This window comes from Nanorana parkeri, unplaced genomic scaffold (assembly GCF_000935625.1).
Source record: "Nanorana parkeri isolate BGI_ZX_2015 unplaced genomic scaffold, ASM93562v1 scaffold1652, whole genome shotgun sequence".
Lineage (NCBI taxonomy): Eukaryota > Metazoa > Chordata > Amphibia > Anura > Dicroglossidae > Nanorana > Nanorana parkeri.
The window spans coordinates 238,387-257,299 of record NW_017307920.1 but is presented as its reverse complement, the minus strand read 5'-3'; the positions used below and the strand labels follow the sequence as shown (position 1 = coordinate 257,299).

The 18,913-nt window shown below is 46.1% G+C and overlaps 1 protein-coding gene across 4 annotated transcripts in view; it reads left to right on the top strand.

Moving 5' to 3' along the window:
* Positions 1-295: 295 nt before the first annotated feature.
* Positions 296-18,913, top strand: part of KIF2A (kinesin family member 2A) — a 79,224-nt gene continuing 60,606 nt past the window's right edge. For all 4 annotated transcript variants that reach the window (XM_018571005.1, XM_018571003.1, XM_018571004.1 and 1 more), the window contains exon 1: positions 296-586. In XM_018571005.1, the coding sequence (XP_018426507.1) occupies positions 520-586 (67 nt within the window). In that variant the 5' untranslated portion in view covers positions 296-519. The remainder of the gene's footprint in view (positions 587-18,913) is intronic.

The following is an 18,913-nucleotide window of genomic DNA, read 5'->3' as shown; positions in this document are numbered from 1 at the left end:
GTCACAGAAGAGTTACTGGTATAACACAGTGTTACAATGAGCAAGAACAGGACTTATCATGGTCGGGACAGCATAGTAAGACTATACCAGAGCTCCATACAACCTGCTGCAGATTGCAGGGCGCAAGCTCCACATAGCAACCGTTACTAAGCAGTCCTGCTTTTCGGGCACGCGCGTTAGTTTACGTTATGAGGACGTAGCGTCGCGCTCCCGCAAGTACTCCACACTGAGGCAAAGGTTCCTTTATGCGCATGCGCCGCTTCCCAGACAGCTCTAGTGACGTAGCGCGCACGCTTCACTCGGCTCCTCCCAATTTCAGTTGCGTCCTGTCTCCGCCCTGCCCGGCTGTGAATGTGACCGGCAGAGGCTCGCCCGCTCCCCACCTCCTCCACAGCTCCGTCCTCCCCTCCTCCTGTTACCCGGCATCGCTTCGTCACCGCTGGCCTCGTTTTTCAAACAAAAACAGCCCGCAGAGGGGAGAGAGCGGGAGAGGCCGGGGGCAGCGCAGTGCAGGGGGCAATGAGCATGGCATCCAGCTTCGGCAAGATCCAGATAGGAATCCATGTGGAGATCAAGAGGAGCGATGGTGAGTGTGTCCCCTCCTCCCGCCCGGCATCCCCATCCATCCATTCATCCCTCATCCGGGACCCGCCATTGTGTGCTAGACAGCCGGGGAGGGAGGCAGAGCACTGTGGGGACACCGGCCTGTCATCACACCAGGAGAAGATCGTAGGACCAAGGACTGCTGAGAGCAGGCATAGAGGAGAGCTGTCATAGGATGGGGAGAATGGGGTGAAGGGTAGGTTCGGTCGCAGGATGGGGAGAATGGGGTAGGATCTGTCACAGGATGGGGTTTGATGTGTCACAGGATGGGGTGAATGGGGTTTGATCTGACACAGGATGGGGTGAATTGTGTAGAATCTGTCACAGGATGGGGTTTGATCTGTCAAAGGATGGGGTGAATGGGCTTTGATCTGTCACAGGATGGGGTGAATTGGGTAGGATCTGTCACAGGATGGGGTAGGATCTGTCACAGGATGGGGTTTGATCTGTCAAAGGATGGGGTGAATGGGGTAGGATCTGTCACAGGATGGGGTGAATGGGGTAGTATCTGTCACAATATGGGGTGAATGGGGTAGGATTTGTCACAGGATGGGGTGAATGGGGTAGGATTTGTCACAGGATGAGGTGAATGGGGTAGGATTTGTCACAGGATGGGGTGAATGTGGTAGTATCTGTCACGGGATGGGGTGAATGTGGTAGTATCTGTCACGGGATGGGGTGAATGTGGTAGTATCTGTCACGGGATGGGGTGAATGTGGTAGGATCTGTCACGGGATGGGGTGAATGTGGTAGGATCTGTCACGGGATGGGGTAGTATCTGTCACAGGATGGGGTGAATGTGGTAGGATCTGTCATGGGATAGGGTGAATGTGGTAGGATCTGTCACGGGATGGGGTAGTATCTGTCACGGGATGGGGAGAATGGGGTAGGATCTGTCACGGGATGGGGAGAATGGGGTAGGATCTGTCACGGGATGGGGAGAATGGGGTAGGATCTGTCACGGGATGGGGTGAATTGGGGTGATGACGCTGGATCTAGGGGAGAATTGGGGCGATGACGCTGGATCTAGGGGAGAATTGAGGCGATGAGGCGGGATCTGTGGGAGAATTGGGGCGATGAGGCGGGATCTGTGGGGGAATTGGGGCGATGAGGCGGGATCTGTGGGAGAATTGGGGCGATGAGGCGGGATCTGGGGGAGAATTGGGGCGATGAGGCGGGATCTGTGGGAGAATTGGGGCGATGAGGCGGGATCTGTGGGGGAATAGGATCGGGTGATGGCCTGTCAGGAGTCATCTGTGGGAAGGATGCCTGGTAGGACCATATATTATTTGGAGCTCATGCATTGGGATATTGTCTGTGTGGAACCATCTGTAGAAAAGGGGTGCATGGCACAGCATATTAGAGGTTGGAATTACAGGCTAGGCCCTTTTTGAGAAGGGGCAATTGGACTTGGTTTTCTGAAGATGGGTCTACAGATTGGGCCCCGTCAAAGGATCGAGGAGGCAGTGCCTGTCAGCAGAACATTTGATTGATGAAGGCTTATCAGGGAATAGGGCAGCTTGGTTAGAGCCTGTCAGGCAATGGAGTGTCTTGGAATGGAGCTGCCTGAAAACAAGACATCTTGGCCTGCTGGGTTAGACGCTGTTGAAGAATGGGGTCTGCATGGCCAGAACCAATGAAAAAAAAAATGGCTTGGCTAGAGACATACTTTTTTTTAAAGTGATGTAGTGACGGGCAGACTAGGACATGGCAGAGCATGGATGGCGGACTAGTAATGGTCAGAGGAAAGGACCATAGAACTGGAGTTTTGCTGGATGTCTGAAGTTGAAGGGATTGATTAGGTCTTATCCAAGGATTGAATTGTTCAGCAGAACTTGTCAGGTTGGATGATTGGCTGTTTTCGCCGGATGTAATATAAAGACTCTGTTGACTTGTTTCTTGTGTAAAACATTTAACAGGTCTATTCACAAAAGGGTGAAGAGTTTGGAGAAGGCCGGAGAAGGGAACAATGTAGGCCAAAATAACTGATTTGGAAAAATTCTCCAATTCAGCTCACTTTCCGGTTGAGCTATGTTGTCCTAAACGGTTCATGTCTCCGACCTTCTCCAAATCCTTCACCTTTTTGTGAATAACCCTGTAAGTAGTATTTTATTATCATCACCAAAAACGATATAAGTAGAGTAGATAGGCTGACTGTTGTTCTGTGGATATAGCTCTGTGGGAATGTCCTAGAGGACAGGTAAGTATCAGAGACTGAATACATGGTACTGTTGAATGATTGTATATGAGCCATGGGCATGTTGGTTAAGCATTGTTGTGGCCTTTTTATGGTGGGAAATGGGGTGACTACATGCATACGGCCTCAGAATAAGAGCGCCTATGTGCTGTTCAGGTTATGAAGTCTTTGTAACATTTAATGGTGTGGTAATGTATGGGAATGTTATAAAAACACGAGGATATAAATAACGCCGGGAATAGGGTAAAAGCCGGGCTAATGTCAGCGGATGGAGTAAACACCAGATTTGCTGTTGGCAGAGGAGCATGCTGCAGCATCCGTGGCTTGTTCACATCAAGGCCACATTCACACTGAGTGGCATGAAAATCGCGCGATTTTGAGCGATATTGAGCGACTTCTTCCTATTGGGCTGTATGCAATCAGGAGCAATATCGCTCAAAATCGCTCGAAAAAAGGGTCATGTAGGAGCGACAAGCTACCAGCGACGAGCTTTGAGTGATATTGAGCGACGAGATGTGAACAGCTCCATTGAAATGGATTGGAGAAGCTACATAGAGCGATATCGCGCGGAAATATGAGCGATATCGCTGCAAAAATCGCTCGATAAATCGCTCAGTGTGAATGGGGCCCAAATGCGTACCAGATCTGCATGAGTTTCTGCACGTGCAGTGTTTTTCTTGCCGCATTTTGTTGTTGTTGCCTAAAATTGTCTTTCAGTTCCTTATAGGGCGTTTGTATGTGTTTATGATGCGTTTTGGTGCGTTCCAGAGCAAGAAAAAAGGGCATGCTGCAGATTTTCCACATGCTCTGGAACTGAACGCTGTGGTGTGAACTAGAGCCCAAAATACCATTGGATGCATTTTTGATGCGTTCTGTAACTGCTCTGCATCTGCTCCGCACTTGGTGTGAACAAGCCGTCATAGTTCCCAAATGGACCAAGCATGATTACTTCTGGTCACTGTGGTGAAACAAGTAGATTTGTTGTGCCCCGGGGAGTATAACAGTCGTTCTCCCAAAGGATGGCTTGGTTGGGCAGGGAGAGCTGCCAGGTGTATGTTTTGGTGTCTCCTTTCTTAGCAACCAGCAATTGCTAAATAGTGACGCTGGTGATAGACAAACTCCACCTGGGAGAGGTTGGCTTCTTGTAGTCTCTCAGGTTTCATTAACACATTTCTCCCCTCTCTCTTTCTGACTTGTACCGTTCTACAGATGATGCTTTTGGATGTATAGATTGGGCCTTGGCTACATCTCTGCAGCTCTAAGCATATGCTCGAGGGCATGCTTTGCTTTATAGTGGGATGGCATGCAGGATAGTTGGAGAACCTTGCATCAGTCTTTCATTAATGATTATTAACCTCATGCTGCTTCAGAGGCCTGCGGTGCATCGTAGATTTGTAGCATGGTAAATAAATCTGCGCTTTTCGTTCCAAATTCCTTCCGTAATCCGCCTTTGCTGAGGCGTTTTCGGCTTCCTCCGTTTTCGTCTAATAGCCATGATGGCAAAGCACTTCTGCGCGAGAGCAAATTTGCAATTCCAGCACGTTGCAGTGACACATTACACGCCCCTCCTTTCAGCATGTTTTAGGTTGTCATTGCCACAGTAACCAGACTCGCTACAATGAATGACTTAATTGTGTCAGTTGCTCGGTGTGTGCATTGCAATGCTGCACGGTGGGTTTGAATGGGCTCGGCAGGTGTATTATTTATTGTGGAACCGGGACGTGTTTTGTGGTTCAATCGACCTTCGTTCACCTCTTTGTGATCTGTAAAAAAAAAAAGCATTGTGTAATCCGTACAGCGTTTCACACGCTTTGCTGGCTTCCATTCTGGAGCAGTGATTTCAGACTTCTCTGGCAGGGAGACAGCAGCGAGAATGCCAAGTAGAGAGGTGATTGAGGCCGTCGGCCTGCCCGGTATATTTCCCCTCCTCTTAGCAGGCAGCATTGAGGTGCTGAAGCAGAGAATCTCCACGGGGTGTACAGTGCACTGCATCAGGATGCCCAGCCCAGCCCGCTGATTGGTCTGCGCTTGCTATCACTGCGCGACCATCGGAGAGCCTGTCCGCTTTCAGTGCCAGTTTGATGCCGTTGTGGTGTTTCATGTTATCAGTTATGCCGAATCGTCTGTGAATACTTCTTTACAGCTGCTGGATGAACGATTTCATGACATCATCCGTAATGCCTTTGTTGCTTAACAGAGTGTTGACAGTAATGTCTACTTCCTGTATTACGTTATATTGTAGTTCATCTTTGCAGGGCTTTCGTTACAAGCAGCAATCTACATTGTGTGTAACCATCCCACATGGAATTGTATTTACTAGAGATATTTATATAGCGACATCAATTTATGCCGCACTGTATATACTGTGCATTGACACCAGCCCCTGCTCTCACAGTGCTGGTATCGCCAGCGGATGGCGCCGCGTAAATCCAAATCTGCAAGTAGTCACCAGCATACCAGGTACAATGTGTCAAATGCTTTTATGTAGACTTTAAAAGAGAACTATGGTGTAAGTGTTTTTCCCCATCGTTCTCTTTAGGGTCACGGGAGGACATATACAAACCACCTCCCCTGACCCAAAGCTCAGCTATTGCCCGTGATATACAGGGCGTTTGACAGGGTGATGCGTTCTGTGAAGGGTGATTACCTGCAGCTTTTTTTTAGATAGGTCACCAGGTCTTTCCTCAACCCTCCCCATTTACATGGGTTTGGGACCAGCATGCAGAATGTGATTACACATGTGCATAGCTCGGTTGTACAGACATATTATGGCCAGTAGCTAATTAAAGTAGCGGTAAACTCTCAATCATTTGTTCAGTGATTAATCCAGATCAAACAAATGTACATTGCCCAGCAATGCTTTTCTCTAAACTCTTTCAGCTCCACTTCCCTGAACTTCCTGTTCAGTACAAGAAAACAAGGGACCGAGCAGTCTCCGGCAGCTGTCCTTCTACTTGCTTGAGGAAAGGGGAGCAGAAAGGGGGTGGGGGTTGCCTTGCTGTGCCTTTGAGTTTGTGGAGAGACACACAGCTTACTAGCACCCACAAGGGTGGCTCCATAGGACTCTGTAAGAGAAAGGAGCCACCCCAAAACAGAATATCAGGGCCATTGCTCAGGGGACCAGCTGATTCTGCAGTAAGGTAAAACTTTTAAATATCAAGAAGCAGCATCCATTGCAAGTGATTTCATCAGCCTTTGAAATAGCTTAAAAATATTTTGACTTTAAAGGAAAACAATGAGGTGAGTGAAAATCACTCATCCTCATAGTTCTAGCCGACCTGTGACAATGAAACTGTCACAGGTCGGCTCAGTAGATCGGGAGGTGAGCGAACACATACCGGCGCTCGCTCACTTCTCGATTTATCCCTGCAGAGAGCCGTGACTGTCGCCCACAGGGATTCCCCCTCCCCTGTCCGATCCTCCAGCTCTCCGTGGCGGAACGGACGGGGGAGGGGGTGGGTACAGCTGGCTCTGCCTCTAGATAGGCAGAGGCAGGAAATCGCATTACCTGTGGGAAATGCACACAAGCAAATGGAGAACATGCAAACTCTCTTTGCAGTTCTTGTCCTGGCTGGGATTCAAATGACGGACCACCAATGCTGCATGGCAGACGTGGTAACCTTCCTTCAGTGATCACCACAATTCCTAGTGCATAAAGGAGGAAGAGAGGTTTCTTGAGAATCCAGTGGAATGGGAATCATTTGTTAATTTAATATGCAGCTTGCAGAAAATTAGAATTAAAGTGACACTAAACTCACGAGTTAAATCTTAAAAATACATTTAAATACCTAAACTATTTAAAAAAATGTATCTTATGTGTGTATCACTCGGCGGTAGATCCTCAAATCATCTCTGAATTGGTGCCAGCACTGTCCTTCCTTCTGGAGGGGGGCTACTTTTGTTCCCCAGCATGTTGCATTGCGATGTAGTGTTAAAAAAAAAAAAATACTGCATGCCTCACTTTTTTCAGCTGTGAACTGACGTAATAGACAACAAGGCAAATTGCCTTGTCTATGCATTGGGACTGTGCTGGGCAAGGCTACAAAATGTTTGTGTCCAGGCACAATCTATCCCTAACTGCAGGTAAACGCTCGGTGTGTAATTACATGAAATGGCCGTGGACAGCCCCTCATTGCTTTGTATGGGGTTATCTACCACAACTGTCCACAACCACCTGTTATCCCAGGTGCAAGAATTCCCTGTCAGCCCTAATCACGTGTGAATGAGGTTAAAGACCCATTCACACCATGTCTGGAACATCACCAGACCAGATTGTTTCCGGACCCAAAATGCATCCTAATGTATCCCTATGCTATTCCTGGCCTCTGTTCACACCAGTGCAGTCCGTTCCAGACCAGAAAAATACTGCTTGTCCTATTTTGTCTGGTCTGAAATGCATAAAAACGCACTGGAACGCACCTGTAAGACCTTTTTAAGAAAAACATTTTTTTTATTTCCGAACGTGTCAAAATGGCAGCAGAAACGCAATGCACTGCGTTCTAGATCTGGTCCAGAAAATGGTGTGGACCTGCCCTAAAACATGTTTTTGTGCATTGGGTTAGGATAGCCTGTCTGCATCGTTCCTCAACACTTAGGCCTTGTTCACACCAAGCGCGGAGCAGATCCGGACCAGAGCAGGTGCAGACCGGATCAAAACTGCGTCCAATGTATTCATATGGTATTTTGACCTCCAGTTCACATCGCAGCGTGCAGATCCAGACCAGATCCAGACCGGATGAAAAAAATGCGGCAAGCCCTATTTTACCTGCTCTGGATCTGGTCTGGAACGCATCTAAAACGCATCAAAAACGCATGCAAGTGCCTGAAAGCCCATGTTAAACTTAACTTTTACCAAAACCGGCCCTAAACGCATCCAAAACGCGTCTAAAACGCGGTACAACCCACTACACTGCGTGTGCAGAAACCTGACCGGATCTGGTCTGCATTTGGTGTGAACAAGGCCTTACCAACACACTTGTGTGAACAGGGCACATGAAGTACAATAGTTTTTTTCAGTGTCCTCCCATTGAGCCTGCGTCTATCAACGCAGCTTAATTCACTTAGTGTGAACCAGCTGTTACTGCATACCGGGTGACAGCCATGCAAATAACATTGTTAGCACCGGGGCCACAATGGTAGCCTGTAATTTTCAGCTCAATAGATATGTCTTCCAGAGTGTGTCAGACCTTAATAAATACTGTTTTGATCATCATGAAAGTTGATTCTCTTCTCTTTTTTCTTTTCCCCTCTTTCACTTCTTTATCTCAGAAAAGCCATGCACATTTCCAGCTTCCTGTGTCATTGAATGTGAAAGACAGGAACTATCTGGAGCAAATGAAAACTAGGTTAAGCCAACGTGCAGAAATACTAAGGACTTTAATTCAGATTTGTGTGCGTCTCATCAGAAGTTAGATGAAATGGGAACTGGAAATGAGATACACTTGTGCAGTGTGGTTTGTATTTTGGAATGCCGTGCAAAGAGTTTTTACTTGGCACAGCAGCTTTAAAACAGAGGAACAGAAGCAAGGTAGCTGCAGCCTTTGGCCTCCTTCATGGGGGGTGTGTTGCCCTGTACAGCGTGAGGGGAAGTTTTTTTGATGCGCCCTGAACATTGAGAAGCGTGCAGGCAGCTCATGTAACTCTGTAGCGGTAGAAGCTGTGCACCCTCATATGCTGCTACCCTCAGCTCTGAGTTTTAACAGCCGCATACAGACCATGTACGGCCTTGGACGCAGACATAATGGATCCAGGTCCATATGGCTGTTAAAACTCAGGACTACGGGAAGCAGTGTGTTCGGGTGCACAGCTCCTGCATCTACATGAGCTGCCCGCATGCATCTTTCCGCACCTCCAGGTGTATAAAAAAGGACCCTTTACGCTGCATAGGGTAACGCGCTCCATGTGTTTGAGGCCTCATTGATGTTATACTTGGTATTGTGGCAGCCAGAAGTCCTGCAGTTCTTCACCCAAGCTGTGGGAACAGTCAATTTTCTTCTATATCTCAACCTGGCCAAAGGGCAATCTCAAGTGGGAGTCCCTCTGGGCTCAGTTATTTTTTACTTCTTTCCCCTGACTGGTGGTCCCCATGGTGGGGGAGGTTCCAGCCAGGGTCACAACAAGGTGGGATACAAGTAGGATGGGGACCCAGAGTGTGGGATTTACCAATTGTCTCCTGTGCTGTAAGTCATGCGGGAGGCAGGCAGTCATAGACTTGTATGCTTGTCTCACAGCTTGGGAGATAGATGGATGCTGCAGGACGGTGCCCTCGCCTACAGACGGTGCCCTCGCCTACAGACGGTGCCCTCAAGCTGTCACAGCTCCTTACCTGTCTACTTTCTTTCCAGCAGCATTCACTGTCTGGTAGTTGAATGGCTCAGGGCAACAGAGGCAGGATCAGACCATTGCGTTCCTGACTCTACTTTTTCTTTCCCAGGAACTGGTGAAAATGTCTGAAGTCTGGGGGTGCAGGACATAACATGTCTGTACCCTGTATTCCAGCACCCTCCCATTATTCATTGTCTAAAAATGTAGAGGTGTGCATGTACGGCCATAAAAAGTGCACATTTATAAAGCGTAGTGGTGTGCTTTACAGCCGTGCATTGTGTTCCACTGTAAGTCATGTGACCTGTCCCTCACATGACCTGCATTTCTCCAGTCACAGGAAGTTGATGAAAGTGATGGGCAGACGGAAGGCAGCACTAAATTTTGATTGCATTATCAAAAACAACTTTAGTATGTATTCCTATCACAATGCTGATGTTATTAAAGGAAAGTCTATGCTGGGAATTTATTTAAATATGCTGAAAGTGGCAGCAACAACTCGTGAAGGGTTGAATTCGAGTGTTAACAGCAGCTTTCTGTTACAAGGCCCACATTCCACAGTGTCTTGGCTAATTCCTAAATGGTTGGGTTCTGGATAAGCAGTTGGAATGATACATTGACAAACGGGAATAGTTTGAGCAGTAGCCAGCGCTATATTAGATTCTGAAACAGGTGCTGCTTATATCAAGCTGCGGCTTTGTCCACTCATTGTTGGATACTGACTCAGCACAGCCTTAGCTCTCCACTTCTAGATGTCCGCAAATGGAAAAGTGTTGCATTGTTGGCATGGATGCCCATCTTGTCAGGAACTCTGATTGAATCTCCACACTTGTTCTATAAGAGGCCTTTTCTGCCTAAATAGGAGTTCTACAATATTGAACCATCCACATCCCTCTGCTCCATCCTTGCTGTTACCGAGGACTATTGAAGAATCTTAGTGCTTTGCTTACTGGCGGAATGGACAGGAGAGGGGGCGGGTACAGCTGTCTCTGGATAGGCAGAGCCAGCTGTCACTCGCGCAGCTGGGTGGATCTTGACAGTAATGTTGGGATCCGTCCCAGCTGCGGCGGTCTAGGTATATCGCGAGTTGAGCTTTGGGTCACGGGAGGACGCTAGTTTATGTCCTCCCATGACCCTTAGAACTATGGGGAAAAACACAGACCCCATAATTCTCCTTTTAACCCTTTCTTCAGGACGCAGAAGCGATCTGGCGACAGGTAAGTCGCCAGGATCGCTTCTGTTGTAAAACCGACAGTCGGCTCTACAAGTTTAAACAGAGTCCCGGCGGCAAAAGTAACCGGGAGTCTGTTTAAACAGCCCCGATGCTGGCGACGTACACTGTACGTCAGTCACGAAGGGGTTAAATATATATTTAAAAAAAACAAAACAGCTAGTCTAAGTGCCTGGATTTGACTTTGGCCACTTTTAATCCTTTGTATAGTGTACTTGTAAAAAGGAACGCTGGCATTGGGAACCAGTCAGCGTTCTGCTTGTACATGTGCTGGCATGGAACATCATTTTTCTTATTTTCTGTTGCATGAGATTTTTCAACTGATTCGAAGTTGAATTTTTTTTCCAACGCTGATTTCAAATATGAAACCGGTTTTCCTCTACATTCTGTAGTTTTCATGCAATTTGAAACTTTAGATTTTCTCAAAAGACACCCATTTCTATTTACAGTAGGGATGGCTTGGGAGCTAGGCTTACATCTACCCTAACCTTGTACCAATTAGGCACATATATTTTCAAACCTCAATATCCCTTTATATTTTTTGTTGAATTTGGATTATAGAGATTTGTGAAGGCATTAAAAGAGAATTATGGGGTAAGTGTTTTTCCCCATCGTTCTCTTAAGGGTCATGGGAGGACATATACTGTGTCTTCCCGTGACCCCATTTCAGTATATAGCGAGCTACAGCTTGCGGTATACTGAGACCGCCGCAGCCTGGACAGATCCTAACATTACTGTCGAGATCCACCCAGCTGCGCGAGTGACAGCTGGCTCTGCCTATCTAGAGGCAGAGCCAGCTGTACCCGCCCCCTCCGCCGTCCTTTCCTCCAGTCAGAGCCGGAGGTTCGGAGAGGGGAGGAGGGAATCCCTGCAGGGAGCCGTGACTGACAGTCCTCATGATGATGGAACAGCACTGTCAAGGGCGATGGGACAAAAATATGATGTCAGAGTACTGCTGGAGCATCAAACGAGATTGCCCTGAGAGTCCACAAACGCCACGGCTAACAAGCACAAATTCTTGCCTGAATAGCACATATTTGAACTTTGCTTCCTGTCCTTCTCAATGGTTCTGAATCGCCTATCTTCTTTGTGCCGAAATATATGTTAAAGTAAAAAGCATTAGTGCATACTCTTATTTTAATATAATAGATAAATGTTTCAGATTTGACAAGTAGCGATATATATCTTACTCCACACAAGTGATTTAATGCAGATTGTGATGCACCTACACGTTTTTGTGAAGTCATAAGGAATATGTCTGCCAAGACGGTTGTTGAAGACTGTGTGACCGTAAATTCCACTCCTTGCATGATAAATACACCATGTCATCATGCAAGAGGTGGAAAAATGAAAATGTTTTTTACAAGTGGTTTAGAGCAGTGGTTCTCAACCTGTGTAACCTCCGGACCCACATTTGTCCTTGGTCATTAAGTCGCGACCCAGGTCTACAGTGTGTGCACTGCAATGGAATGCACAGCATTGGGATACTGCGCGCTCCGGTGCGGGTATACGAACTGTGGGTGGGAGGTGCGTTTGGGTACAATTCAAATGAATGGCAACGCAACACACCTCCCACCAGAATGCGTGGTAGGTGCGATTGCGTGGTACAGGGCGTAAACGCATGGTACTATGCAATTAACGCACTGTACTAGTGTGAACGGGCCCTCAAAAACACTGACATACATACACAACCACAGACACAATCTCACAGACATTCGTACACACACATGCACACTCCAGAATTGTTTTTTTATTTTTAATAAGGTCCACCCAGTCTCCCTACCTTCCAAGAACTGGAGTGGATCCTTACCCTGGAGTCCAGTGTGGGCTGCTGTGCTGTGACGGAGTACCATCCATATGTGCAGTGCTTGTACAGCTCCCTTGCGCGGCCTGTAGAGTAGCTGGGAGCCAGAATGTGATCTAATTCCGGTCCAGGCACCTCTATAGGACACTTGAGGGAGCTGTAAGCAATGCAGGTATGGATGGCGCTCTTTCTCAGCCATAGCCCCATCCCACCTCAAGCTGACACTCGACACAGGGCAGCATATTTTGACTTGCTGTTTGGCACGAGAACTGACAGTGCTGCGCTATGGGGAGGCAGAGGAGCCTCTCATCTACAAAAATGGCATGCGGCCACCCATTGAACGCTGGCTCGCGACCCACTTTTGGGTCACGACCCACCAGTTGAGAACCAAGGGTTTAGAGTACCATTAATAGTGAGGTGTATGAATGTACAACTAAACCAAAACCTTTTCAAAGCTGCAGCTTAAATTGCTGAAAATGTTTATGCTGGTTCGGAATACACATTTAATCGAACTTAATAATCGGCTAACTAATCGATTTTGAAAATAATCGTTAGCTGCAGCTCTAGTGCATTGCAGTTTGTTGTGTATGGGGCTGCGTTGCCACAGACCGGTCAGGGTGCCCATGCCTACCTGTGTCCAAAAGCTCCTACAATGAGCTTGTGAGCATCTGACCACAAAGCAATGGAAGAAGGTGGCCTAGTCTCATGAATCATGTTTTCTTTTACATCACGTGGATGGCCAGGAGCATGTGTGTCGCTTACCTGGGGAGGAGATGGCTCCAGGTGCACTATGGGAATAAAGCAAGCCAGCTGAGAAGGCGTGTTGCTTTGTGCAATGTTCTGCTGGTAAACCTTGGGTCCTGCCATTCATGTGGATGTTACATTGACACATACCAGCTATCTATGCATTGTTGCTGATCAAGTACTCCCCTTCATGGAAACGGTATTCCCTGATGGCAGTGGCCTCTGTCAGCAGCAGTGAGTTTGAGGTGTTGCCTTGGCCTCCACATTTTCGATATCTCAGTCCATTTGAGCATCTGTGGCATGTGCAGAAAAAACAAGTCCGACCCATGGATGCCCCACCTTGCAACTTATAGGACTTAAAGGATCTGCTACTGACTGCTTGGTGCCAGATACCACAGTTGGGGTCAGGATGTTTTGGCAGCAAAAGGAGGACCTACTCAATATTAGGTGGGTGGTCATAATGTTATGGCTGATCCGTGTATTGTGCGCATTAGTGGGGACATTTGCTCTAATGACCTTCCTGACATCGGATTTGTTCTCACTTCCTGTTGTGAGTAAGTGAAGGCCAAAAAAAGCTGATGGAATGTAACCTCCTTTATTCTATTCAAAACTAAAGAAAAGATTTTGGTTTGTTTTACTTTAAGGTGAATAGATAGGTCTCTTCACTCTATGCTGTACATTGCATACTCCACGCAGCTCTAGTCTGTACTGTTATATATTCCATAGAGCTAATCATCACAGCATTGTCCTATTAAAGGACAGAAGTTATTAGGTGTACCAGGACTTCTGAATTCCAGGAACTGTCGCAATTTTTTTGCTAGTTACATTAAGAGGCTTTGGTCCATGCACGGGCTGATCATTACTGGAATAATTTGAGAATTATATTTCCTGGCTATTACAGTCCATGGAGACTGTATGCTGATGCAGCAGGATCCTCATAAAAGGCTGAATCAAAAGACTGGACGCACACTGATGTCAGCATTTTCATAAAACTTTATTGTTCCAGATGTGCGCACTGAAAGCCCCACCGAAGAGTGGTTATGGAGAAGTCGTATTAGAACAGGGGTGGAGAAATCGCGGTCATGTGATGAGTCGGCTCTCCGTATTAGAGCCGGCGTGTAACAGCTTAGCCGCCATTAACCTGACTTGATATTCCATGTGCATTTCACAGAACTTTTGTAAAATTGGTCTTTCACTAGTTTTAAAAATTGATTTTTTATTAGGGTTATTCACAAAAGGGTGAAGAGTTTGGAGAAGGCAGGAGAAGTGACCAATCTAGGACATAATAGCTGATGTGTAAAAATTCTCCAGATCAGCTCACTTTCCAAATCAGCTATGTTGTCCTAGATTGTTCACTTCTCCGGCCTTCTCCAATCTCTTCACCCTTTACTGAATAACCCTGTAAGTGTTTGGCTACTTTAAAGTGACCCTGTCATGAGAGAATTATGGAGGCTGTCATTGCTCATCTAAAAAAAAAGCCTGTGGCCTAGTTGTTTTGGCATCTATATATTTTGAGTCACATACAATACAGTACATGCTGAAAATGAGTATGAATGTCAGAAATCCTTATCTCTATACTTGTTACAGGTCAGTGACTTAGGAGGCTTTTAAAGCGGAACTTTAGGCACAAAAACTTAATTTTAAATGTTTCTTAATAGCTAAAAGAGTTATAAATCCACTTTGTGTGCACCAAATGCCTTTTGTAAACCCAGTTATTACCTTGTTAAAATAGCCGTGGCATCAGAACTATGCTGCACGTAGCCTGAGCAGAGCTGCTGGAGCAGCAGTCTTAAAGTACCGGCCCACGAACCGGTACTCTGTGAACAGCTGACAAGTCAGGTACCTCGCTCACGGACCATGTACCCGACTTGCAGGAGCAGCTACACGGTCTGCATCTCTGTTGGATGCAGACCGTAAAGCTGCTCCTGTCACTGCCGGCATAGAGAACCTTTCGGCCGGCGTCTTCACAAACGCAGGCCGAAAAGGATTGATTAGTAAGGTCTGCAGCAGACCTTACTAATTTAGGTGGTCAAAAAAAAAATATTCCCTACAAATTCAACTGGTGGTCCAACCTTTTGACATCTATTCTATTGTTTATCAAGAGATTATACTTTTTAGGACTAATAGTATCTACTAGACTGAACTGACTAGACTTGGTTATTTTATTCAACCCATTATAGAACGTTTTAATTTAATGTGTAGTAGGCTACTGACCTTAAATAACCTTGTCGGACACCATGCTACTAGTTGCCTGATTTGACTTTTGTATAAAGAACTATTTATTTTCAGTCTGATACAGTGTAATAGAATAAAGTCATTTTGTGTGTCCTGGAATAATGACTGAACTCTTGTGAGGATAAAGATTGTCTGCTGCTCTATCATTAGCTGGCTATTGTAGCATGCACATGTCTGAATTCTGCAATGTGAAGGCGGCGGCAGTCGCATCCTATTTTTAGGACAACAATTTGGATATCATAATTACAGTGTGTGTTCTATTGATTAACAAACCGTGCTGCATATGTTTCCACAATTTGGAAATTCATCCTATGCAATACAACACATTCTCATTTAGTGTTTCATGTTGTTGGAATTTACCTTTGTACAGGAAACTCCCCATTATCCGGCATTCCAGCAACCAGCACTCTCTAAAACAACTGTGGTTGCTTGATAGACATGGGGACACTTAAAAAATTTAGTTAAAAACTAAATTTATTTAGTTGCTAATGAAATTCTCCGTTTGCATATTGCTGCCGGCCGGCGGCTAGATTCCACAGTCGGCATCTGAATGTAAACAACGGGGAGCAATTACCAGCCTGTTATTGGCCATTTCAAATTGCAATAGTCAATAGCAGGCTGGCTATTGTACCCGCCCACTGAGCAGAGGAGCAGACCTGAGAGAGAACTTTTCTATTACTATTTACACTCAAGCATCCAGAAACTACAGTTATCCGGCATCTACCGATCCCAGTGGGTGTCGGATAACTAGGCGTTTACTCTAGCTTGGTATTCTGTTTTGAACTATATCATGACACAGTGGTACATTTTACTTCATGCCTTTTAAGTACGGCTTCAGGTAAATGTAAATCTGAACTGTTCTGCCCGTTAACATGTGTAGCAGCAGAGTATTGTCATTAAGTGAATCGGAAGGTCTGGATTGAAATTGATTTCAAAATCTCAATTTTTCGGGGGGGGATTTTTTTTGAGCTTGCGAAGATAAAAGGCCAGAGTTCGAATTTCGATACCTATTGGCAGGGCTCGAAAAATGCACTCGTCCACTCGTCTGTGACGAGTTGCTTTACTTTACTTTAATAAAGATCTAAACCTAATCACTAAAATCTTATATGAACCAGGGGTGTGGAATTCGTATCGCCCGACGCCCGTGACATGTAGTGCCGGGCAAGTGGTTTTTTTCACTATTTTAGCCCTGTCAGAGCAGTGACACCTCCCTCAGCCTCTGTCCCTGGCGGCCACTGCTCTTTCCTGTCACAGGAGTTCTAGCACAGAGCTGTGCTAGAAATCCTGTGTTGCAGGTGACAGGGTCAATAAAGAGTACCTGTCACCTCCAAATGCTATCACACAGGGGATTATTTTTCCCTGTGTGATAGCAATACAGTTAAGTTTAAAAAAAAATAGTTAAAAAGAAAAAGTAAAAAATAATAATTAAAAATGTAACTAAGTAAAAAATAAAAAGGCGATTAAGTACAAATAATAAAACAAATACATTTTTTTTACAAAGTAAATAATTAAAAAAATGAAAACCAGCCCCGCTGCCCCCATCTGCATGCAAATAAATGCGCAGTGTTTTCAACTGCAATCGTGTGCAACCGCTCGGGCAGGGCGGTATTGCAGCAGGAAAACGCTCAATCTGCCTGGCATGACTGGGGTGCCATTAGAAAATAATGGCACTGCCAGCGCGATCGGCAGGGGTGTGCGATTCGTGACCGCCCGGTCATCGTGCACGAAACCGAGCGGATGGCTGGGTGGTCACGGAATCGCACACCACCGCCGATCGTGCTGTCAGTGCCATTATTTTCTAATGGCATCCCAGTCGTGCCAGACAGATTGCGCGTTTTCCTGCTGTAATACCGCCCGAGCGGTCGCGCACGATCACGGTTGAAAACACTGCTCGGTGCATGCCGTGAAAATAGGTACATCTACCTTTTTTCAAGCGATTTGCCACGCAGATGTAACCCCATACATGCGGATGCAACCGCATACGATCGCACGTCCTGGGAATCCCCAAGTCTGCACCAACCCTAAAGGGTAAATTCACTTTCCCAAGTAATTTGGGAAAATGGAATTACCCGCACAAATCTCTCTCCCACTATATTTACCTTTTGGCAAACGGTCCTTCCCGTCCACCAGTACGGGTGTACTATCTGTACCTGTTCCATGTATTCTGAATTCCGCTCGCAAATCGCAAGCACTCGTTGGTCAGCGCAGTCACCTGACGGCACTGACCAATGAGAAGCGCTTTTGGTTAAAATTATTTTTTTTTTGTATCGGGACAAGTAGATTGTCATGAGGGAAAAGTAGATTCGGCCCCCGCCGTGTGAACTGTAATGTATAATTTCCATACTTTTCTCAATCTGTTAAATTCTGCAGCTTTCTATTAAAGAATACTTTAAAATTTAAACATGTTCACGCTGGAAGTGAGATTGAGGGGATATGATTTTGATGTACAGGATGTTTTAGTGGTGATGGCAACATCCGCAATGAACATTTTACTGTAAACTCCATAACAAAGACTAGAGGCCACCATCTAAAACTGGTGGAGAAAAGATTTAACCACAAGGGGCGAAGGGGGTTCTTCTCAGTTAAGGTGGCCATACACTGTACAACCATCGCAAGACCTTAGTCTTGCGATGGTTGTAAAGTGATTTAAAAAAACGTACGATCTGCCCATCTTGGACAGGCAGATCGCACTCTCGATCATCGCAAGCCTGCCCCCCTGAGGGGCGGGCTTCCGATGACAGCAATGCTGAACGGGCAGTGTGCGCGTGCGTACACCGGCCCGTTCGGCATTTGTCTCCCGAGCACCGTTCAAACCAGCCGAAAATCGTACAATTCTCGGCTGGTTTTCTAACATGCTCCTTAGACAAAAGACGTGCGACCGTACAGTAGAAGCGGTCGCACGTCTTCGTTCACACTGTTCGATTCTCGTACGATCGCGGGATTTCCCGCGATTCTCGTACGAGAATCGAGCAGTGTATGGGCACCTTTTAGAGCGGTTAAAGTCTGGAACTCGCTGCCACAAGCAGTGGTATCAGCAGAGAGTATTGAATCATTCAAAAAGCATTTAGACACCTTCCTCAGAGACTGTAACATACAGGGGTACAGGTACTTTTAAAAACAAGATCATGCGGGGACTCGTATACACACACACATGCACAGTCACACACATGCACAGAAAGTTTGAACTTGATGGACCTGTGTCATTATTCAACCTCAACCTATGTAATACTTGGTAATCCTGCCCAGCAAGACTTTGTTCAGAAATTTCCTGTAATAGGGGTACACTATGCTCCTGCAGTGTCACACTGTGAAATGAGCCCCTGGTTGACACCGAGACTATAAAGCAATGCCCTGATATGAAAGCTAAATTAAAATGTGTTGTGTTGCATAAGATCAATTTCCAAATTGTGCAATTCATGGGTCCACCTTTTGTCACTTTCAGGAAGCCATTCTAGAGCAATTTACCTCAATTTGCAGTCAGTGGCTTTTTACTTTTGCCTTTGTGATGCGAGTGATACTGCAGTCTGTCACATAATTTTCTCCTGTGAAACCTCCCTTTCTGTAAAACACAGAGGGGTAAATGTGACTTTAACTCCTGAGTTTAGTGTCACTTTAACTGTTTACGAGTGACTGATCATGTCCTTGCATATGCTACAAGAGATCAAGGTTTTATAGCTGGCACCTAACATTTAAAGTTTTCTCTAGTTGTTGCCAATAGTCGGCTTCTAAAAAAAAAAAAAAAAAAAACCTACCCGGCCGGCTTTCAAATTCACAATTC